The 23,500-nt window shown below is 43.8% G+C and overlaps 1 protein-coding gene across 4 annotated transcripts; it reads left to right on the top strand.

Annotated features, from left to right (window-relative positions):
• Nucleotides 1-9,497: 9,497 nt before the first annotated feature.
• On the top strand, nt 9,498-23,128 carry LOC110490145 (transcription intermediary factor 1-alpha). Of its 4 annotated transcripts, none has more exons than XM_090200217.1 (18): nt 9,498-10,338; nt 10,541-10,659; nt 12,700-12,847; nt 13,030-13,162; nt 14,580-14,696; nt 14,831-14,945; nt 15,090-15,236; nt 15,410-15,524; nt 15,647-15,825; nt 15,898-16,095; nt 16,349-16,474; nt 18,243-18,366; nt 18,458-18,515; nt 18,588-18,717; nt 18,824-19,407; nt 19,612-19,819; nt 19,999-20,154; nt 20,581-23,128. In XM_090200217.1, exons 1-18 carry the CDS (start codon nt 10,041-10,043, stop codon nt 21,175-21,177), a joined length of 3,552 nt encoding a protein of 1,183 aa, XP_090056343.1. In that variant the 5' UTR covers nt 9,498-10,040; the 3' UTR covers nt 21,178-23,128. The 4 variants fall into 4 exon arrangements, with proteins under 4 accessions (XP_090056343.1, XP_021419020.3, XP_090056344.1 ...); XM_090200218.1 differs by having other exon boundaries at nt 9,515-10,329; XM_021563345.3 differs by having other exon boundaries at nt 9,505-10,329; nt 15,647-16,095.
• The last annotated feature ends 372 nt before the right edge of the window (nt 23,129-23,500 follow it).

Raw genomic sequence — 23,500 nt, 5'->3', positions numbered from 1 at the left:
GCATCACTGCCTGGTATGGCAACTGCTCGGCCTCCGACTGCAAGGCAATACAGAGGGCAGTGGGTACGGCACAGTACATAACTAGGGCTAAGCTGCCTGCAATCCAGGACCTCTGTACCAGGTGGTGTCCGAGGAAGGCCCTAAAAATTGTCAAAGACCCCAGCCACCCCAGTCATAGACTGTTCTCTCTGCTAATGCATGGCAAGCGGTAACAGATCGCCAAATCTAAGACCAAAAGGCTTCTCAGCAGCTTTTACCCCCAAGCCAGAAGACTTATTCAAATGGCAATCCAGACTATTTGCATTGTGTCCCGCAATTTCGACGTGGTCTGTATCTGGATCTACCATCCTACCTGATAGTACGAACTGGCCATGACTGACCCAGCAGACCCAGGCCAGCTACACAATGCCATCTCCTCCCAAGGAGCCTCCATTGGTGGTCCAAACACTCCATTGGTAGTCGAAACGAGAGGGTCCAAACGTTGGCGGAGCGCCTTGACCGGGCGTTAGACATGCTGCAGGAGCAATTCCGCGGATTGGCTTGGGGGAAGCCTGCCACGGTGGTAACCCCACTGCCCCTCAGTAACTTGGCGATTAGCAGCGCCGCCCCACCAGCCACTCCTCCTTTCCTTGAGCCCCGGTTACCTCCTCCGAAGCACTTTAATGGAGAGCCTTGCACCTGTCGGGCGTTTTTAGCTCAATGTGCCCTCATTTTCGAGATTCAGCCCTCCGCCTTCCCCCCAGATCGCTCCAGAATAGCCTACCTCATCACGCTGATGTCTGGAAGGGCTCTCGCCTGGGCTACCGCCATATGGGAACAGCAGCCAACCATATGCTTGGGTTTGTGGGAGAGGTGAGGAAGGTTTTTGATGCCCTGCTCTCCGTGAGAGAAGCTGCCCGGAAGCTAATCCAGCCCCGGCAGGACGCCTCTCACAGTGGACGACTATGGAGTGGATTTCCGCACGTTGGCAGCGGAGAGTGCGTGGAACCCTGAAGCATTCCTCGACATGTTGCTGCACGGCGTCTCGAAGGAGGTTAAGGACGAGCTTGCGGCTCGGGAGTTGCCCATGGATCTTTACTCCCTCATCGCTTTTACCAACCGCATCGATGGGCGATTGTGGGAATGACGGATGGAGAGGGAACTCGACAATACTCGCACGTCCAGGGATCCCACCTCGCCTCCGAGCCTTCCCGGAAGTTCCCGACGGTCCCATGGCCGAGAGCACCCGAGGTTTCCTGACCTTCCTCGAGAGACACAGAAGAGGGCCGAGGCACTGTTTCCCGAGCCCATGCAACTAGGCAGAGCTGGGCTGTCGCCAGCGGAACGGCAACACAGGATCAGCACAAGGAGCTGTCTGTATTGCGGTACTTCTGGTCATTTTGTGTCCTCATGCCCGGTTAAGAATTAAGCTCACTAGGGCGTGAGTACTCTGGTGGGCCATATGGAGAAAATTTCTGCTTCCCTTAATCGCACCCATTTTCATGTCATTTTGCTGTGGGGGAACCAGTCCAAATCTCTCCGGGTCCTCATTGACTATGGGGCCGATGAGAGCTTTTTGGATGCCACACTGGCTTCCGAGCTGAACATCCCCACTCAGCCCGTCTCCATTCCCATGGATGTTAGAGCGCTGGACGGGTCACCCGTAACACCACTTCATCAACCTACATGTGTCAGGGAATCACAACGAGACCATTCAGTTCCTGCTCATCAAGTCCCCCCAGATTCCCGTGGTGTTGGGATTTGCTTGGCTCCAGCAACACAATCCACTCATAAACTGGTCTACAGGGGCTATCATGAGCTGGAGTCCATTCTGTCACGGCCATTGTCTGATGTCGGCTCAACCTGCCCTGGGACGTCCTCCTGGGTCCTCAGAGGTGGCTCCGGACCTCTCCGACCATTCCCGTGGAGTACCAGGACATCCAGGAGATGTTCAGCAAGGCCCGGCCACTTCCCTTCCGCTGCACCGCCCCTATGACTGCGGGATTGACCTTCTCCCACGCCGCTCCTGGGACATCTGTACTCGCAGTCAGGACCAGAGACCAAGGCTATGGAGAACTACGTTGGGGACTCCCTAGCTACAAGATTTATCCGTCCCTCCTCCTCTACCGCTGGCGCAGGGTTCTTCTTCGTGGAGAAGAAGGACAAGACCCCGCGCCCGTGCATTGACTACTGTGGATTCAATGACATCACTGTGAAGAACCGTTATAAGCTACCACTCATTTCCTCGGCCATCGAGTCGCTCCAGGGGGCCACGATCTTCTCCAAGCTGGATCTACGAAAACGCCTACCACCTGGTGTGGATATGAGGGTGATGAGTGGAAGACCCCCTTCAACATGGCCAGCAGTCACTATGAATATCTGTTCATGCCTTTTGACCTCACCAACGCCCCTGCCTTGTGGGTCTGGTGATTGACGTTCTCTGCAACATGCTGAACCAGTTTGTTTTTGTCTACCATGATGACATCCTCGTCTTCTCCCGCTCCCCCCAAGAACATGTGCTCCATGTCCGGCAGGTTCTCCAGCGCCTTCTGGAGAACCAGTTGTTCATTAAGGCGGAAAAGTGCGAGGTCCATCACTCCACCATTTCCTTTCCTGGGCTACATCATCTCTGCTGGGAGTATCCAGATGGATCCTGAGAAGGTGAAAGTGGTGGTGGATTGGCCTCAGACTACGTCCAGGGTGCAGCTGCAATGCTTCCTGGGGTTCTCCAACTTTTATTGCCGCTTTATCCTGGGTTACAGCACCCTGGCCTCCCCCCTGTCTACCCTCACCTCAACCCAAGTTCTGTTCACGTGGTCCATGGCCGCTGACTGGGTGTTCTGGGACCTTAAACATCACTTCACCACGGCGCCAATCCTGGTTCATCCGGACCCATCTCGTCAGTTTGTGGTGGAGGCCGATGCTTCGGATGTCGGAGTGGGGGCTATCCTGTCCCAACGTTCTGCCCTGTACCTTAAGCTGCATGCCTGTGCCTTCTTCTCCCACTGCCTCAACGCCACGGAGAGAAATTACGATATGAGGAATCGGGAGCATCTCAAAGTGAAGATGGCATTGGAGGCACTGGCTCGAAGGGGCGAAACATCCGTTCATTGTGTGGACCGACCACAAAAGCCTGGAGAATCTCTGCACTGCCAAGCACCTCAACTCCAGGCAGGCTAGATTGGCCCTGCTGTTTACCCGGTTCATATTTTCTCTCTCCTACCGGCCGGGGTCCAAGAACGTCAAGCCGGATGCCATGTCTCGCCGCTATAACGCCGCGGCTACCACCCTGGAGCCCGAGACCATCCTTCCCACCTCCGCTGTCTGATCCGTGGGCCTGGAGTGGGCCCATTCCTCCAGGCTTGCCTGCCACCCGGGCTCCCGGCGGACCCTGGCCTTCGTACAACAACACTTTTGCTGGCTTACCAAGGTTCCGGATGTCGCCGCCTTTGTCACCACCTGCACAGTCTGTGCACGGAACAAGACCGCTGATTGATTGATAACCTGAAGCAGGTTGCAGGCACTAGTTACAGTTTGAAGCTTTCTCTTGAGCGGGCAGCCTGATGAAAGCAAATCAATATTTTAAATCACCCAGAAAGTAAACCTCCCTAGTGACATCACATACATTATCAAGCATTTCACACATATTATCCAGATACTGACGGTTAGCACTTGGTGGTCTATAGCAGCTTCCCACCAAAATGGGCTTTAGGTGAGGCAGATGAACCTGCAGCCAATTTACTTCAACAGTATTTAACATGAGATCCTCCCTAATCTTTATAGGAATGTGGTTCTGAAAATATAAAGCAACACCACCGTTGGCATTTCAATATTTTCTGTAAATACCTTGTATTGCTACCACTGTATCATCAAAGGTATTATCTAAGTGAGTTTCAGAGATGGTCAGAATATGAATGTCATCGGTTACTAGCAAATTATTGTTTTGTTTTTTTACATTTATAATGATTATTTTCATTTCTTAATTAACTTGTTAGGACTAGAGTCCTTTTTCAAAAAGAATTTCCGCCTGACTGACGTGCCCAAAGTAAGCTGCCTGTTACTTAGGCCCAGAAGCCAGGATATGCATATAATTGGTACCATTGGATAGAAAATACTCAGTTTCTAGAAATGTTTAAATAATGTATAAGACTATAACACAATTGATATGGTAGGAGAAAATCAGAAGAAATGAAAGCTATGGGTCCTTTGCAATTCCAGCTCCCAGATAGCAATTCCTATGGCTTCCACTAGATGTCAACAGTCTTTGTTCAAGGTTTCAGGCTTGTTTCTTCCAAAACGAGGAAGAATTTTGAGTTTTGGTACAGGAAGTCACAGTTGGAAATCAGTCTGTGGGTTTGCGACGAAGAGGATGCGCACTTGCTAATTTTACTTTTCTATTTAACATACTTCTTTCCGTATGAAATATTATAGTTTAATTATATTTTAGGGTACCTGAGGATTAGATAGAAACGTATTTTGACTTGTTTTAACAAAATTTTGCGGTAGCTTTTTGGATTCCTTTGTCTGCATGAAGAACGGGTGGACTACGGAAATCGATGGCGCCAACTAAACAGACTTTTTGGGATGTAAAGAAGGGTTTTATCTAACAAAATGACCATGCATGTTGTAGCTGGGACCCTTGTGTCACATTCGTCGTAATGAGGAGACCAAGGCGCAGCGTGATTGGAATACATTCTTCTTTAATGAAAGAGAACACTGAACAAACTATACAAAACAACAAAACGAATGTGAAGCTATACACAACTAGTGCTGACACACATAGGCAATAACCCACAAAACCAAAATGGAAAATGGCAACCTAAAAGGGATCCCCAATCAGAGACAACGATAAACAGCTGTCTCTGATTGGGAACCAATTCAGGCCACCATAGACCTACATATACCGAGACATACCAAAACCCATAGAATTACAAAAAACCCTAGACAAGACAAAAACACACATGCCACCCTCGTCACAACCTGACCTAACCAAAATAATAAAGAAAACAAAGATAACTAAGGTCAGGCAGTGACACCTTGGGATTGCAACCAGAAGAAGTAAGGGATTATTTAATCGCAATTTGTGATTTTATGAAGCCTGTGCTGGTTGAAAAATATGTTGATGTGGAGCGCCATCCTCAAATAATCACATGGTATGCTTTCGCTGTAAAGCCTATTGTAAATTGGACAATGTAGTTAAATTAACAAGAATTTAAGCTTTTAACCGATATAAGATACTTGAATGTTCATAAATGTTTAATATTCCGATTATTTATTTGAATTGCACGCCCTCCAATTTCTCCGGATGTTGTCGACAGGTGTCCTGCTGACGGGACGCCTAGCTTAAGCTACATATGTTAACGTGGGCTATTTTGAGCACTTTTCTTCTGGGATGCTTCCTTGTTTTCATTGATTTACTCTGAAGCTTACCAGCAGTAGATGTGCTCATGTTCTTTATGCTAGTGCAGTGTGAGCTGCACACAGTGGACTTCCTCCCAGGGCACATCGGCTCAGTGCTAACCGTATAAATCGAGTTTGTAGGTACATGATTACTGCATACAATATCTGTAAGATCAGCTGCATTCAGAGCAGTTAGAGGGACACAAATTATGTTACTTATATTGTGTCTACTGACACTCCTGGTGAAATGTACATTTGCAGAAGCATTATGACTATGCTGCGTCATAATGGTAGGGATTAGCTTGGCTTGGGTCATTGATAAGTCATTGTCTCAACGCAGCCTTTTAATGCTGTTAAAGGATCTTGGAACCCAAATGATTTGGGTGGATCCCATCCTCCTTATAAAACGTGTTTTGTTTCCAAAATGTATTGAAATTATTAACAAAAGTTACACCCATTGAGCTGCAAAATTCACGTAGTCAATTGTGAAGAGAAATAATCCTGCTAAAGCGTTCAATGCCACGAATCAGAGTGGGCACAGGGCCAGATATGATGGGTCTTTTGTTAGTGTTTAGCAGAGAATCTATCAGCTCTTTAAAATCCAGTTTCAACTGTTCAGAGCTACCCTTCATAATGTCATTAAAACCCACATGGACTACGATAAAATTGTTTTCATGTCCTGTCGTAGTACATTCGAAGGCAGCTTAGTAATGTAATTTACTCTCTCTCCTGGATATGACATTGTTTCTGCACCAGGAATGGTCACATTTTCTTACCATGGAGTTGCCCAAAATCATGGCTGACGAGAAGGACGAGAAAATCCGTCCACTCCCACGCTTCACAGGATTCAGGCCTCTGACAGATGGAAAAGCCCCGCTCAATCCAGAGCAAGGATGGAAGGTTTCTGACGTCGACTTCAAAATCGTAGTAGTAGGCACTGCGACCGAAGACACAGGCACCCCCAGCAACGAAGGCGCAGGAAGATCAGGCTCCAGGATGGCGAAACTATTCATTGTTTGTATCCCCTCCGGGGCTCTCGTTGGGAGTGTAGACTGCTTTGCGGGAAGTTGCTTCCCCTTGTAACATGTGACCATCGTTGATTGCCTTTTTCCTCATGGTGTGCTCCTTCGACTCCGCTATCAGATGGGGTTAGCTCCAGGCAACACCGGCCAGTTGGTGTTGTGGTTTCTTTGCGGCAATTCGACCATGAAGTCCTGATTCACGCAGTCTCCTCTGAACAGTTGATGTTGAGATGTGTCTGTTACTTGAACTCTGTGAAGCATTTATTTGGGCTGCAAGCTTGCAGTTAACTTTAATGAACTTATCCTCTTCAGCGGAGGTAACTCTGGATCTTCCTTTCCTGTGGCGGTCCTCATGAGATCCAGTTTCATCATAGCGCTTGATGGTTTTTGTGACTTCTCTTGAAGAAACGTTCAAAGTTCTTGAAATGTTCTGTGTTGACTGACCTTCATGTCTTAAAGTAATGATGGACTGTTGTTTCTCTTTGCTTATTTGAGCTGTTCTTGCCGTAATACTGACTTGGTCTTTTTCCAAATAGGGCTATCTTAACCTATGAACCTATGACCCTACCTTGTCACAACACAGCTCAAGGCACACCTGTTAATTGAAATGCATTCCAGGTGACTACTTCATGAAGCTGGTTGAGAGAATGCCAAGTGTGTGCAAAGCTGCAAAGGGTGGCTACTTAGAAGAATCTTAAATATAAAATATATTTGGATTTGTTTAACACTTTTTTGGTTACTACATGATTCCATGTGTTATTTCATAGTGTTGATGTCTTCACTATTATTCTACAATGTAGAAAATAGTCAAAATAAAGAAAAACCCTTGAATGAGTAGGTGTGTCAAGTTTTGACTGGTACTGTATATTCTATAACATTTGATATTTAGATATGATAATGTTTCACCAAGTAGTTTGGATGTAGTGAACTACTTTTTCAAAGTAACTTTGAGGATGTAGATGTAGTGTAGCTTATCTTCTCCCAGTGTGAAGTAATTGGTAGTTTGGTAATAGACATTTTCAGAGTAGCTTCCCCAACACTGAGATTATATATATTTTTTTCTACGAGATAATTTCTTAAACCTGTGTTTATCACAGACCTTGTTTTTGCCGTATATCCAAAAACCCTCAAAAAATGTAGTTAATTTCCCCATAGGCTTTGACCATGGCTGAGTTAGTGACTACAAAAATGCGTCATTACTATTCTGCCCTACAAAAGCTAAACGCAGTAACTACACTTTTGGTCAAAATGGAGTGAAGACTGAAATCAGGCTTTGTAGTATCTGTTTTATCTTGTGACAAAGTGTCCTGGTTCAATTATTTGCCCAGCGTCGTCCGGGATTGGCTGGGGTAGGCCGTCATTGTAAAATAAGAATTTGTTTTTAACTGCCTTGCCTAGTTAAATAAATAAATACAAATGTAAAAAGTTTTGTTTCAGATAAAATTCAGTTTGAAATTCGCAGTGACTACAAAATGTAAGTAAAAACCCAAGGCAAACAGCAGCAAGTGAAGTTACTGCACTAGTTCCAAACTGTTTTGACTGCAGTTACCCACTCTGCCATACAAAGGCATAGAGCAGTAACTACACAAACAGTGAAACTGAGAAAAATGTGAGTGAGTTCAAGTTTATTTGCTGTCCAGTCAATATGTTGTAAGTAGATAAATGATAATGCACAGATTTATTATCTGATTATGAAGTAATTTTTTTATGCATATCAACCATGAACTATGACCATACAAAGTCAAACATAAAAACAGATAGAATGTTGGATAAACATAATAATATTAATAAGAAGAAGAAGAAGAATTGTAAAAGCACTTTTCTTTATACAAGAATAATCTCAAAGTGCATAAAATAAAAAGTTAAAATAGTTTTGAATAGTTCCACTGGTATGCCATCCAGCCCTGGAGGTTTCCCAGCCTTAAAGGCTTTAATTGCATCAAGAAGTTCCTCCTCTGTAATTTGGATTTCACATGAGTCTTTCTGTACAGCTGTTAATTTTACATTATTATTATGAAAAAGATCCATACAATTAGTTTCAGTTAGTCAAGATGGAGGAGACTGAAACGAAGACATATTCTTAAAGTACTTTACTTCCTCTTTCAAAATATCATTTGGTGAATAATGCGTGACTCCATCATTTGTAACAAGTTTAAATTGAAAAAAATTGGTAGCATTTCTGTATTGAAGATTGAAAAAGAATTTAGTGCATTTTTCCCCATATTCCATCCAGTTCGCTTTATTTTTATAATATATTACACTGGATCTTTCACAGAAATAAGTTCCTATATTTATTTTTGTTTTCTCCTCTAACTTATTATGTGCCTCTATGTTACAGTTTTTATTGCTATCTAACTGTACTGTTAGTCCTTCAATTTCCTTTGTTAATATGGACTCTTTCGATCTAAATTGCTTTTGTTTTATAGATGAGTACTGGATTGCATAGCCTCTAAAGACACATTTAAAAGTGTCCCATACAATAATGGGATCTGCTGTACCTATGTTATGTCTGAAAAAGTCTGTTATAAATCCTCCTGTCCTAATTCTAAACATTTTATAATCTAGTAGGCTTTGATTAAATTTCCAATATCCTCGCCCATGTGGAAATTCTGTAAGAGTATATATGCCAATTATGTGATGATCCGACCGCATTCTGTCCCCTATCAACACTTTTGTAACTTTTGCCTTCACAAACAATTGAATCTGATCAGCCTGTCAGGAATGGAGATCAACCACCCTGTATATTTAAATATTATCCATAAAACAAGAAGTGTCCCTTAGAATTATATACATATTAGTTATGCATTATGTTAGCATGAAATCTACTAGCAACTCTCTAGACTTCCGAAGATAATGGATAGGCTATCCTCGTTTTACCTTTGGTCCCTGCCCATCAACTCCTCTCCAGGCTACTGGGCTTTGCTGGCAGGGACTCAGGGAGGGATTAATAAATTGACAATGAATGAGGAATCATCTAAGTAAATATGACTGTGAGAAAAGAAATGCATATGCATATGCATGTTTTATTTTTTTTTACTTCGTATATTGTTCTTTGCTCATGTTGATTTCCTTGAACAATTAAAAAACGCCTTTTTTGTCCTGCACTGGTCGCTGTACCATAGAAAGTCGAAGTGCATGCTGGGGACTGCGTGAGTTTTTTTTTTTTCGGGCGGAGATAATGTTGTTTGCACAAATGGTAGCAAGCAATTTCCATTGATAGAAGTTTGTATTGCACGTTTATTGTACACAATTACTATTATGTGTCCTCTACTATTGTTCAGTTTCATTTACACTAGGCAGCTATTTAATAATTAAGTTGCGTCATCCTTCGTAGTAGCAAATGTGTCATCTAGCTAACGTTAGCCAGCTAGCTTCCCAACCGCAGAGTTAAACCTTTGAAATTAATGTTTTTATACTAACGTTGGCTAAACCTTCCATTACTGGGGGTCATTTCGGAAGGTAGTATTATGTATGAACCATGAACTTTGCTCGTACAAGACATATGCCCAACTGATTTCGACGTTAACAGACTGTAGAGAGACTAGCTAACATTAGCTAGTATCCGCTAGCTAGCTAACAGTGATTGGTTTCCAAGCACCCAAGTCCATCTTGAATAGGCACACATCTATAACAGAGACAATGGATGAGAGCCCAGAAGCTGCTGTGGACAACGATGACCTTGTTATTATTGTGGAAAACGAGGCAGAGAGCTTGCCAGCTGAAGAGGAGAGGGCGAAACAGCTAGGGGGTAACCTCGGTCTCATGGACACTTGCCCTGTCTGCAAGTTGAATTTCCATAACAGAGAGCCGAAACTTCTGCCATGCCTCCACTCTTTCTGCAATAAGTGTCTTCCACCTCCTTCAAGGAACTTAGTCAACACTGAACAACGGCGCGACCCGCAACTTCAAGCGGACAGCTCGAAACCACGTGAGATCCGTCAGTTTGTTTATCGGAAAGTTGATTACTGTAGTCCGACTACTAGTCACTGAAGTGCAGGATAATCATTGCAACTTTTCATTAAAACGCAGATTTCTTTTGTAACTTGGCCTTACTGGATTTTCAAAATCGTCTGTCAGATTGGTTGTAATATTAATAGATGCCTTACTCATTTCTGTGTATGTTATTCCACTGGTTCCAGTCAATGTGATCCGCTGCCCAGTGTGTCGACAAGAGTGCTGGGAGGTGGAGGTGCTCGATAACTTCTTTGTGAAGGACTCTGTGGAGGTTCCCAGCAGCACAGTGGAGAAGACCAGTCAGGTGCGTTAATATTGGTTACCAGGAAGGGTCACAAATGGTACGCTTTTTTTCAGATGGTGAATCCTTGTCTGGTAAGGTCAGGTAGTAAGTGCTTACTGACCAAGACCCAGGACACTTACAGTGCCTTTAGAAAGTATTGATACCCCTTAACTTATTCCACATTTTGTCGTGTTAAAACTTTAATTCAAAATGGATTTAACATATTTTTTCTCACCCATCTTCCCACATTACCCCATAATGACAAAGTAAAAACATTTAAATTAAATACAGAACTATCTCATTTACATAAGTATTCACACCCTTGAGGCAATACTTTGTAGAAACAGCGATTACAGTTGTGAGTCTTTCTGAGTATGACTTGAAGAGCTTTCCACACCTGGATTGTGCAACATTCGCCCATTATCCCTTTCAAAATTCTTCAAGCTCTGTCAAATTGGTTGTTGATCATTGCAAGACAACCATTTTCAGGTCTTGCCATAGATTTTCTAGCGGATTTAAGTCAAAACTTGAACTCGCACTCAAGAACATTCACTGTCTTATTGGTATGAAACTCCTGTGTAGATTTGGCCTTGTGTTTGAGGTTGTCCTGCTGAAATGTGAATTCATCTCCCAGTGTCTGTTGGAAAACAGACGTAAGCAGGTTTTCCTTTAATATTTTGCCTGTACTTAGCTCAGTTTATTTTTTTGTCCTGGAAAAACTTCCCAGTCCTTAACAATAACAATCATACCCATATCATGGTGAAGCCACCACTATGCTTGAAAATATGGAGAATGGTACTCGTAATGTGTTGTTTTGAATTTGCCTCAAATATAAAACTTTAAATTCAGGGCAAAATGTTAATTGATTTGCCACATTTTTTGCAGTATTACTTTAGTGCCGCCTTGCAAACAGGATGCATATTTTGGAATATTTTTGTTCTCTACAGGTTTCCTTTTCACTCTGTCAATTAGGTTAGTTTTGTGGAGTAACTACGATGTTGTTCCATCCTCAGTTTACCCCTTTCACAGCCATTAAACTCTAACTGTTAGTCACTTTCGGCCTCATGGTGAAATCCCTGAGAGGTTTCTTTCCTCTCCGGCAACTGAGTTAGGAAAGATGCATGTATCTTTGTAGTGACGGTGTGTATTGATAGACGATCAAAAGTGTAAATATTAACTTCACCGTGATCAAAGGGATATTCAATGTCTGCTTTTTAATTTTGACCCATCTACTAATAGAGGTGCCCTACTTTGCGAGGCATTGGAAAACCTCCCTGGTCTTTTGTGATTTTATCTGTGTTTGAAATTCACTGCCCAACTGCCAGCAGCATACCACCCTGCATACCACTGCTGGCTCTTCTGAAGCTAAGCAGGGTTGGTCCTGGTCAGTCCCTGGATAGGAGACCAGATGCTGCTGGAAATGGTGTTGGAGGGCCAGTAGGAGGCACTCTTTCCGCTGGTCTAAAAAATATGCCAATGCCCCAGGGCAGTGATTGGGGACACTGCCCTGTGTAGGGTGCTGTCTTTCGGATGGGACGTTAAACGGGTGTCCTGACTCTCTGAGGTCATTAAAGACCATCACGGTCACCTAATAATCCCCAGTTTACGATTGGCTCATTCACCCCCCTCCTCTCCCTTGTAACTATTCCCCAGGTTGTTGCTGTAAATGAGAATGTGTTCTCAGTCAACTTGCCTGGTAAAATAACGGATAAATAAAAAATAAAATAAAAAAAACTGACGGATCTTACAGATAATTGTGGGGTACAGAGATGAGGAATTCGTTCAAAAATCATGTCAAACGGTGAGTCCATACAACTTATGTTATTTGTTAATCAAATTTTTACTCCTGAACTTATTTAGGCCGAGTGACAACAAATCTCTATTTAATTAAATTCAGTCTGTAACACAACAAAATGTGGAATAAGTCAAGGAGTGTGAATACTTTCTGAGGGCACTGTATACCATGTGTCACCACTGAAGCATTGCCTTGCATGGGACTAAAATCATGGATTCACGTAAAGGCAAGTTCTGTCTCATATGTTCTACCTTCCCTATTTCCAGGTGTGTATGAGTTGTGATGACAACACAGAGGCCACGGGGTTCTGTGTGGAGTGTGTGGAGTTCCTGTGTGTGACATGTATTGAGGCCCACCAGCGAGTCAAGTTCACCAGGGATCATACCATACGGCAGAAGGAAGAGATGTCCCCAGGTAGCCTACTCTATGAAAATATGTGGCTTTCTGAATTGTATACTGTAAGAAAATAGAATGCCAAGGAAGGTGGTAGGTAGGAGCTGCACAACTAAATCCTATGAAACCGAATGACAAATATGTAGATGGGTAAATGCGTAGTGATTTATTTTCTTCTAGGCTAAATTATTGTCTTATTCCAGAGGCTGTTGGTGCATCTACACAGAAGCCAGTGTTTTGTGACATCCACAAGCAGGAGCCCCTCAAGCTGTTCTGTGAGACCTGCGACCGTCTCACATGCCGAGACTGTCAGCTGCTCAAGCACAAAGACCACAAGTATGACCACCTTTTACTCACCTTTTATTGATTTTGGAGTGGCGCAGCGGTCTAAGGCACTGCATCACAGTGCTAGAGGCGACTTTTGTCGTGCTTAGCTACCATAAAGGGATACTTTGGGATTTTGACAGTGAGGCTTCCCCAGAGTCAGATGAACTAGTGGATACCATTCTTATGTCTCTGTGGAGAGCAGTCGTTGATAATATCAATAAAAATAATAATCTGGTTTATTACAGGAATTCAGAGAGATCACCTTCAGGGAGGACCTCTAATTATATATTAATCACACAGCACCGAAGGTTCTGTAAACACAGCCCAAGAGGCTTGTAGGAAGTCACATCAGCTGCTACAGAATCTGTGTCACAGAAAATTTACATTATCAGTGTGCCCTAGACTCAGTCAAACTTGAACCATAACATTCAGCACTGGCAGACATTTGATACTGACAGATAAACAGGTCATAGGTCGGAACATAAACTTATATTCATCAAAAATATAAGTGCAACATGTAAAGTGTTGGGTGCTGGTCCCATGTTTCATGAGCTGAAATAAAAGATACCATGAATTTTCCATATGCACAAAAAGCTTATTTCTCTCAAATTTTGTGCACATTTGTTTACATCCCTGTTAGTGAGCATTTCTTCTTTGCGAAGATAATCCATCCACCTGACAAGTGTGGTGTATCAAGAAGTTGATTAAACAGCATGATCATTACACAGGTGCACCTTGTGCTGGAGACAATAAAAGGCCACTCTAAAATGTGCAGTTTTGTCTCACAACACAATGTTACAGATGTCTCAAGTTTTGAGGGAGCATGCAATTAGCGTGCTGACTGCAGGAATGTCTACCAGAGTTGTTGCCAGAGAATTGAATGTTAATTTCTCTACCATAAGCCACCGCCAAAGTCGTTTAGAGAATTTGGAAGTACGACAAACCTGCCTCACAATTGCAGACCATGTGTAACCACCAGGACCTCCATATTCAGCTTCCTGAAACGGAGTAGTATTTCTGTCTGTAATAAATCTCTTGTGGGTGGTTGTGCCTGGCTCCCCAGTGGGTGGGCCTGGCTCCCCAGTGGGTGGGCCTGGCTCCCAAGTGCCCACCCATGGCTGAACCACCTGCTCAGTCATGTGAAATCCAAAGATTAGGGCCTAATCATTTATTTTAATTGACTGATTTCCTTATGAGCTGTAACGCAGTAAAATTGTTATAGCAGATAGTCTATAATTAACAGGCGCAAAATGACTTAAATATGGTACTTAAACATACGTGATTACCTCCCGTTTCCCTTCCCCAAGGGAACGCATCTCCCTGCACATAGTCATGTTTTTTACATATCAATCCATATCACCAGTAAACCAAATACAGGAAAATAATTACTCAATTTCCCATTACTCTGCATACCTTGTCTCTCCAGTTACCAGTTCCTTGAGGATGCCTACAGAAACCACAGGCAACACCTGGAAAACATGACACATCAGCTACAGGAGAAGAGGAAAGCCATAGAAGAAGTGTCCAATTGCATCAACAATGGGTACTTATTACATACACTAAACGTGCAAACATGTACATAACATTTTATGTTATGTACATAGACAAGTTCAATAGCATGATTGACTACAGGCAAACTCATAATTTCCTTTTCTACTTCTATCTTTATTCTTTCAGACTCCAGCAAGTCGATGAAAACCGCAAATCTGTCACCAATGAGATAAAGAAATCAATTTGCAACTTGATCATGGAGATCAACAGAAAGGGAAAAATCTTGGTCAATCAACTTGAAGTATGCTTGTTAAATAGGACATGAGCAATCATGTTGTCATTTCACCACCACATTAAATAATGTACACTTCTGCTAACATGGCTCTAATTACCTATGTGAGCATATTTGTAAGTAGCTTTGTGCTAATCATGGTGGTTGTTTCAGACACTGACTAAGGACCATGAGGTCGGACTGAAGAAACAACAAGAAGATGTCAGCCACCTGACCAGACATCTAGATCACGTCATCAACTTCACCAAGTGGGCCACAGCCAGTCACAGTGGCACAGCTCTGCTGTACTGCAAGAGACTGGTAGGAACCATAACTTTAACTGGGGAGTTGGACTTATTTTGGCCTACCTTTTAAACCCACGAGGGAAAATGTTGACCTAAATTGTTCAGACAGCTCTGTGTGGAAATACACATTTTAAACTGAATTTGTGATGTTCAAAAGCATTTGAGTGATTCAGAAACCTTTTCTTTCAGATTCTTTGCCAAATCCATTACCTAATGAGGGCCAACTGTAACGCATCCATCGTCCCTCAGAGCTCAGTCCGCTTCCAGTGTCGCTCCGGTTTCTGGGCCTCAAATGTCGACCTTGGTAAGAACGCTAAAACTTCAGTTCTGACCGATACTGTAGGCCGAATACAAAATAATCCTCATGATGTTAAATGCAGACCTTGTTGAACTAATGTTTGTTCATGTTTCTGTGCATTTCCTAAGGGTCTTTGGCAGTAGAGAGAATCCCTGGTCGTCAGCCCAGTTCCATGCAGCAGGGCTTCCCTCCTGGCCACCCCAGCCAGCCTGGCCCCGGCCCTAGAGGAGAGGGCCCTCCCGGGGCCTTCCCTCCAGGCTCCACCGCCCACCAGCGTGGGAGCACCCTGGCCCAGCTCCAGCTGCAGGTAGAGAAGCTTGCTCAGCACCCCAACAGGGCTGGACAGCCCCCTCCCAATCATTGGTCTTGGTACCAGCAGGGTCTGAAGCTCCCGGGGCCAGGTCCAGGGGGCCCACCTCCACAGAGGCCCCACCAGGGGGGTTCTCCATCACAGGGTCCCCCCAACATGGTCCAGATCCAGCAGCCAGGCCGGAGTTACGGACCCCCCGGCCCCCAAACCCACCCCAACCCCAGGAGCCCCACCTCTATGCTGCAAAACGCAGGCTTCCCTCCCCAGGTATGTGTGTGATTATTTTTTGTTTTTTTTCTAATCCCTTTTTGAAGTTGTAGATTTGCTGTTATCCGACACGGAGTCACTGAGAACATGCTATTTCAGTTATGATAAAATGGAGACAAGCTGATGCAAAGGAACCAATTATGATTTCTGTTTACTGAGTTGTGTTATTGTCTTTAAATGATTTTTTTTTTTAGTAATTGCAAAACTTGTGAAAAATGCTTGCCTCTGTTGTTTGTGCCATATCTCATTATAGTCTCTAAGGGATCTCATCCACAACTCCAGCTTCCCTCCCAAACCAATGGATGTGCTACAGGGTACCTCCCGCTACTCTCATGCACCTAACACAGGACCCATCAGCACTCAAGCCTCTATACACCAGGTATATGCGGTTTCCTATAAACTGAAGCTGAAACTCATTATTTAATGTATTTACATGTACAGTGCCTTGCGAAAGTATTCGGCCCCCTTGAACTTTGCAACCTTTTGCCACATTTCAGGCTTCAAACATAAAGATATAAAACTGTATTTTTTTGTGAAGAATCAACAACAAGTGGGACACAATCATGAAGTGGAACGACATTTATTGGATATTTCAAACTTTTTTAACAAATCAAAAACTGAAAAATTGGGCGTGCAAAATTATTCAGCCCCTTTACTTTCAGTGCAGCAAACTCTCTCCAGAAGTTCAGTGAGGATCTCTGAATGATCCAATGTTGACCTAAATGACTAATGATGATAAATACAATCCACCTGTGTGTAATCAAGTCTCCGTATAAATGCACCTGCACTGTGATAGTCTCAGAGGTCCGTTAAAAGTGCAGAGAGCATTATGAAGAACAAGAAACACACCAGGCAGGTCCGAGATACTGTTGTGAAGAAGTTTAAAGCCGGATTTGGATACAGAAAAATTTCTTTAAACATCCCAAGGAGCACTGTGCAAGCGATAATATTGAAATGGAAGGAGTATCAGACCACTGCAAATCTACCAAGACCTGTGCCGTCCCTCTAAACTTTCAGCTCATACAAGGAGAAGACTGATCAGAGATGCAGCCAAGAGGCCCATGATCACTCTGGATGAACTGCAGAGATCTACAGCTGAGGTGGGAGACTCTGTCCATAGGACAACAATCAGTCGTATATTGCACAAATCTGGACTTTATGGAAGAGTGGCAAGAAGAAAGCCATTTCTTAAAGATATCCATAAAAAGTGTCGTTTAAAGTTTGCCACAAGCCACCTGAGAGACACACCAAACATGTGGAAGAAGGTGCTCTGGTCAGATGAAACCAAAATTGAACTTTTTGGCAACAATGCAAAACGTTATGTTTGGCGTAAAAGCAACACAGCTGAACACACCATCCCCACTGTCAAACATGGTGGTGGCAGCATCATGGTTTGGGCCTGATTTTCTTCAGCAGGGACAGGGAAGACGGTTAAAATTGATGGGAAGATGGATGGAGCAAAATACAGGACCATTCTGGAAGAAAACCTGATGGAGTCTGCAAAAGACCTGAGACTGGGACGGAGATTTGTCTTCCAACAAGACAATGATCCAAAACATACAGCAAAATCTACAATGGAATGGTTCAAAAATGAACATATCCAGGTGTTAGAATGGCCAAGTCAAAGTCCAGACCTGAATCCAATCGAGAATCTGTGGAAAGAACTGAAAACTACTGTTCACAAATGCTCTCCATCCAACCTCACTGAGCTCGAGCTGTTTTGCAAGGAGGAATGGGAAAAAATTTCAGTCTCTCGATGTGCAAAACTGATAGAGACATACCCCAAGCGACTTACAGCTGTAATCGCAGCAAAGGGTGGCGCTACAAAGTATTAACTTAAGGGGGCTGAATAATTTTGCACGCCCAATTTTTCAGTTTTTGATTTGTTAAAAAAGTTTGAAATATCCAACAAATGTTGTTCCACTTCATGATTGTGTCCCACTTGTTGTTGATTCTTCACAAAAAAATACAGTTTTATATCTTCATGTTTGAAGCCTGAAATGTGGCAAAAGGTCGCAAAGTTCAAGGGGGCCGAATACTTTCGCAAGGCACTGTATTTTATGTCTCTGGTTGTGTATTTACCACACAAACAAACAAACAAACAAACAAACAAACGAGAAATAGTGTAACTCTTTTGTTGTTCTCAGCGTAACATGATGGAAGCCGCACAACTGAGGAGGAGTGACCCCAGTGGATCTTCATCATTATCCATGCCCAACCCCAGAGCTAGTTATGCTCCGAGCCTAGCCACTGCCTTCCCAGACAGACATGGTAGGCATCTCACCCTCAAATATAATTAAATCAGCTATTCATGCCCAATCATACATTTCTCAATTTAACCCATTTCTCTTTCTCCCCTCAGCACAAGGAAGACAGAATTCCCCCATGTCCAAATCTTCCTCCTCTGAAGCCAACATAGGGTAGGTGAACCCCTGTATGTACCGTGTGGTTGATGTGTTCCTGGTTGTAATATCTGTGGTTCTGTGTTGAAGGTCTGCTTCCTGGAAGCGTACAGAGCCTCATGCTTCGGCTCCCCCCTCAGCTAAGCGGAGGCGAAGGTCGTCCCCCGGACCAATCATCGTCATCAAGGACGAACCAGAGGACGATGACGAAGTCAGCTTTGTAAGTATGACTGCATGTGTGCTTTTGAAATATGTATATGTATATTCTATTCTATACAATCATATATGAACGATAGAATCTCCCTAGTGTCTCTTCTATCTTCCAGGTGCAGTCTAGTGTTGGAGCCTCAGCCAGCCTGCCAGACAGCAGTACAGGCATCCAGCCCAAGCCCCAGCAGCAGTCTCTCCCAGCACCCATGTTGGAGCCCCAGCTAGAGCCCCAGCCAGAGCCCCAGCTAGAGCCAGAGGCCTGGCCAGGGCCCCAGCTAGAGCCAGAGGCCTGGCCAGAGCCCCAGCTAGAGCCAGAGCCCCAGCTAGAGTCAGAGGCCCGGCCAGAGCCCCAGCTAGAGTCAGAGCCCCAGCTAGAGCCAGAGGCCCGGCCAGAGCCCCAGCTAGAGCCAGAGGCCCGGCCAGAGCCAGAGGCCCTGCCTCAGCCCCAGCTAGAGCCAGAGGCCCGGCCAGAGCCCCAGCTAGAGCCAGAGGCCCGGCCAGAGACCCAGCCAGAGACCCAGGTAGAGCTAGAGGCTGATCCCCAACCAGACCGAGAAAAGGCCCCAGGTGTCCCTGAAGACGACCCGAATGAAGACTGGTGCGCCGTGTGTCAGAATGGGGGAGAACTGCTCTGCTGTGACAGATGTCCCAAAGTCTTCCATCTGAACTGTCATATACCTTCACTTAGAGAGTCTCCCAGGTAATTAACAACTACATTTCTATGCACCACTCACAGCTGCACAGTCCTGCCTGCTCTGCCTGTTAAATGTAATACAGCTGTCTCTGAAGGGTGATAAGTGTGCAGTACCTTGTAATATAAACTGGGAATTGTTTACCCCCAAAGTGAGACAAGAGGCTGCAATATTTTGAATTCACTAACCCCCCTGTGTGTGTCTGTTTCCAGTGGTGAGTGGTTCTGTTCGTTCTGTCGTGACCTGGCCAGTCCTGAGATGGAGTATAACCCAGATAGCCAGGGAGAATCACCAGCCATGAAGGAAGAGCCAGGATCAGAGAGATTCCCTCCAGTTGATAAGAGGAAATGTGAGAGACTGTTGCTCTGCATCTACTGCAACGAGTTCAGTACAGATTTCCAGGAGCCTGCCTCACCTTTGGTAAGACTGCAACTACCCTATAGAACATTTTTGCTCTATAATTTTAATTCAATCAATACGAAACGACTTTGTCTATCGAGTCAGAAAATTGTCTTAACTCCCAATCCCCAAACACTACACCATTCATTTAGGATAATTTATAACAGTTAAGTAATGATGCTTCCCCCATCTATGTCCAGTCAATCCCAGAGTACAAGGAGCTGATTGAGACTCCAATGGACCTGTCTATAGTGAAGAGCAGGCTGGAGTCTAAGGAGAGCCCACGTTACTGCAGTGCTGAGGAGTTTGTCAAGGATGTCAGGCTCATATTCAGGAACTGTGCAAAGTATTACCAGGTACAGCAAGACTACACAACACACAATATGATGCACTTGGGTTCGATTATGGTGCTTGCTTACAACGCTAGGATTCACATTTTGTTTTTGTATTGGACCACAAAACTGAAAATGCCCTGGTTTCCCAGACCCAGGTTAAGCCTATTTAGAATGGACTAAAAGTATGCTCAAAGTCCAGTAGAAGGCTTATTTCAGAAACCAGCCCTAAAATGTGTTAACAAAATTGAGAGGCACACCACTTGTTTAATTAGAGATATAAGTAGCATACATTGATGTGCTTGTTTTCCTGTTTTATTCCCTATGACAGTGCTGTCTGTGCTTTCGCTTCTGCTTTGCTTGCTCTTTGAGCTCGGGTAGTCGTAAAGTACTTTGTGACGACAACTGATGTAAAAGGGGCTTTATAAAATACATTTGTTTGATTGACAGGCAGACACTGAGGTGGGAGGTGCAGGACTGAGCCTGGAGGAGTACTTTGAAGAGCAGCTCAAGCTCCTCTACCAAGACAGGAGCTTCTCTGGGGGCAGAGAGGAGGGAATGATACCCCCTGTGGAGGATGAGATGGAAGAAGGGATGGAAGATGACGGTATGGCTCCTAACGAAGGGGATATGCCCCCGGTCGAGGACGATCTAACACCTGTTGAAGAAGGGATGCCTTCTATGGAGAAAGAAGGAACGGAAGAGGCTCCTGTGGAAGGAGGGATGGAGGAAGAAGGGATACCTCCTATAGAAGAGAGCATGGAAGAGGAAGGGGAAGAGACTTCTCCAGTGAAAGGAGACTCACCACCTTCTGATGCTACAGAACCAGTAGATCCATCAACAAGGGGTGCATCATCACCCAACCTTCCCAGCAAGGATGCTACTCAACCCCTCTCAGATACCCCAGACAACCTTCCCTGCGAGGAGGCCCCCCAACCCCTCTCGGAAACCCCAGACAACCCTCCTGACACCAGCCCTGCTGCAGGTTTAGCCATAGAAAATGAGGGGACGACTGAAGAAATGCGAGACGAAGCAGAAGAGGAATGATTCTTGTTCTTCCACTGTAAATTGGCCGGACAATAAAGCTTTTAGAATTATCTATTGGTTCTGTTGTCTGAAAATACAGGGTGACCTCTTTGCTGCGTCATACACTTTTTGATATGATTTTCAATAATAAATAAAGAAACCGAGAAACCTGGGACGTTTAACAGGGTACAGAGATGGACAATGAATGCACAAATGTTTGTCTTGTTACAAAGCAATGTAGCTACATGTATGAGCTGATAATGCACAGACTGTTCGGTCTGCTGGGATTGAGAAGTTACAATCATGCTGTAACTGATGAACTTTCTACAATAACAATCATAACACACAAATAATGTCCATTATTATTGGTAAGTTGTCTGCAATTTTCCATGTTGGCTTTTGTAAAGATGAATGCCATATAATACTGTATATTTAAAATCATGTACGTGATATTATTTATCCAACTCTAAAGAAAAATAACTGTAAAGACAGAACTCCATGAAAACCATAGCCCTACATCACGTCTTAACTCAAAGTTTTTGATAAAGGTCAATCATTTAAAAAACTTATGTATAGTTGTGTTATAATTTAGTTCAATTCCAGGCTACTCTTGTACAGAACATTGTTAAGGAGGTATTCTGAAAGGTGGACTCAGTGATATAACAGATGCAAAAGGCAAACAGCATAGTGGGTCAATTTCAGCGACATCTAAGAGCGTGCGGCTCAACTTCTCCGCTGTTTTGATGCCCTGGCTACGGTGAAGTGAACTGTGTACATGAGCAGATACTGTGTGAGAGCGAAGTCTTGCATCCGCTCATCTCAGTATCTGCTGTGCTGCTGGTGGCAATGTCATTTTTCTGAGTCTACCTTTAAGACTGTTCACTAGATTACTGGGATGTAAAATGAAAGTGCAGTGTTCTCGAATGGTGCTGCTTGATTTTTGGCATGTAAAGAGAACCAAACTGTAGCGCTCACTTTTCCTTTTTGCATGTTTTCTTGTTGCCTGGCTACCCAGACTTGGTCTGGCCAAACGTTAAGGCCACGGACGTTATTTCTTCTCCACTATCAGTCTGGATCTGATTACCCCCCCAACCCTTCACCGAATGCAAACGCATTCGGGGCCGTCTGATTGGTCCAGAAACCGATGGTTTGGGCCAGAGTCAGAACACACGTGGATAAAGCATCCAGTTAGAAAATGTGTAATTGACTTTGATACTCTTGATTGGTTAGAGATGATCCAATCGATGAAGACTTTGTTTTGTACAACGGCCCCTCATGCCACCACAAGACTTCAATAGATGCCGTAAAGAGGTCACTGGAAAGCAGACTTTGGGGGATAGAAGAAGGTTGCCAGATTGGTGCACAGTCAACAAATCTGATCTAACAAAGTGCATATTCGTCAAATCCGTCATGATTGATGTATTGTAACAGGCCCACTGGTTACTAAAGTCTGATTTGGATTTATTTGGCTGCATAACATTTAGAAGTAGTCCCTTTTCGGTTTAGAAGTGACTGCTAAATGCTAACTCCTGTTGGTATAGCTGGTAGCATACAATAAAACTTGAATTAAACGCTGTCTCAAATATCCGCCTGTCCCTTTTAATAGCCAGGCAATGGCACACATTTCAGCAAATAAACGGCCCTTTCAAAGAAACGTAGGGTCTAAATGAATTGTTTACAGAGGTTTCATCAATGACCAAAAACAGCCAACAACTTCCGGAGTACAGACCCCCAAAAATCGCCCGATCGCCTTCTATTGGCGAAATTAAGGACTGACGAAAATGCACTGTCAAGGAGAATAATGATTCTGTCCAAAAGTTTTTTAAATATTTTTTTTAACAGAGGCATACTAAGAGAAAAGAAACTTGACACAATGTGTACATGATAACACAGTGTAGGAAATGAAGAAATGTATTAAAATGCTGGAAGTGAATGCTGGAATTAAACAATTAAATATGCAAATGAGCAAAAACTGTGTGGATTAAGGAAAATAGATGCCTGGCTCACATTGAAGCCTGTCTTAAGTAGATGCCTGTTGTGTTCAGTGATCTAAGCAAATTAACACTGGGCTATTAATTGTGGTAGCTAGCATAGAGAAATCAGTGGTGTTAGTCAGTGTTTTTATTTTTTTATTTAACCTTTATTTAACCAGGTAGGCCAGTTGAGAACACGTTCTCATTTACAACTGCGACCTGCCCAAGATAAAGCAAAGCAGTGCGACACAAACAACAACACAGTTACACATGGAATAAAAAAACACACAGTCAATAACACAATAGAAAAGATCAATATACAGTGTGTGCAAATGGCGTAAGGAGGTAAGGCAATAAATAGGCCATGGTAG

The sequence above is a fragment of the Oncorhynchus mykiss genome, chromosome 15 (assembly GCF_057628025.1).
Source record: "Oncorhynchus mykiss isolate SJ-2025 chromosome 15, ASM5762802v1, whole genome shotgun sequence".
In the NCBI taxonomy this organism is placed as follows: Eukaryota; Metazoa; Chordata; class Actinopteri; order Salmoniformes; family Salmonidae; genus Oncorhynchus; species Oncorhynchus mykiss.
The sequence above is the reverse complement of the archived record's forward strand: the minus strand, read 5'-3'. Positions and strand labels throughout refer to the sequence as shown.

Excerpts from the sequence above, each read along its gene's own strand:
- LOC110490145 (XM_021563344.3), top strand. The coding sequence starts at position 10,041 with ATGGATGAGAGCCCAGAAGCTGCTGTGGACAACGATGACCTTGTTATT. Across the intron at positions 18,367-18,457 it reads TGCCTTCCCAGACAGACATG|CACAAGGAAGACAGAATTCC; the intron begins GTAGGCATCTCA and ends TTCTCCCCTCAG. Across the intron at positions 18,718-18,823 it reads ACGATGACGAAGTCAGCTTT|GTGCAGTCTAGTGTTGGAGC; the intron begins GTAAGTATGACT and ends TCTATCTTCCAG.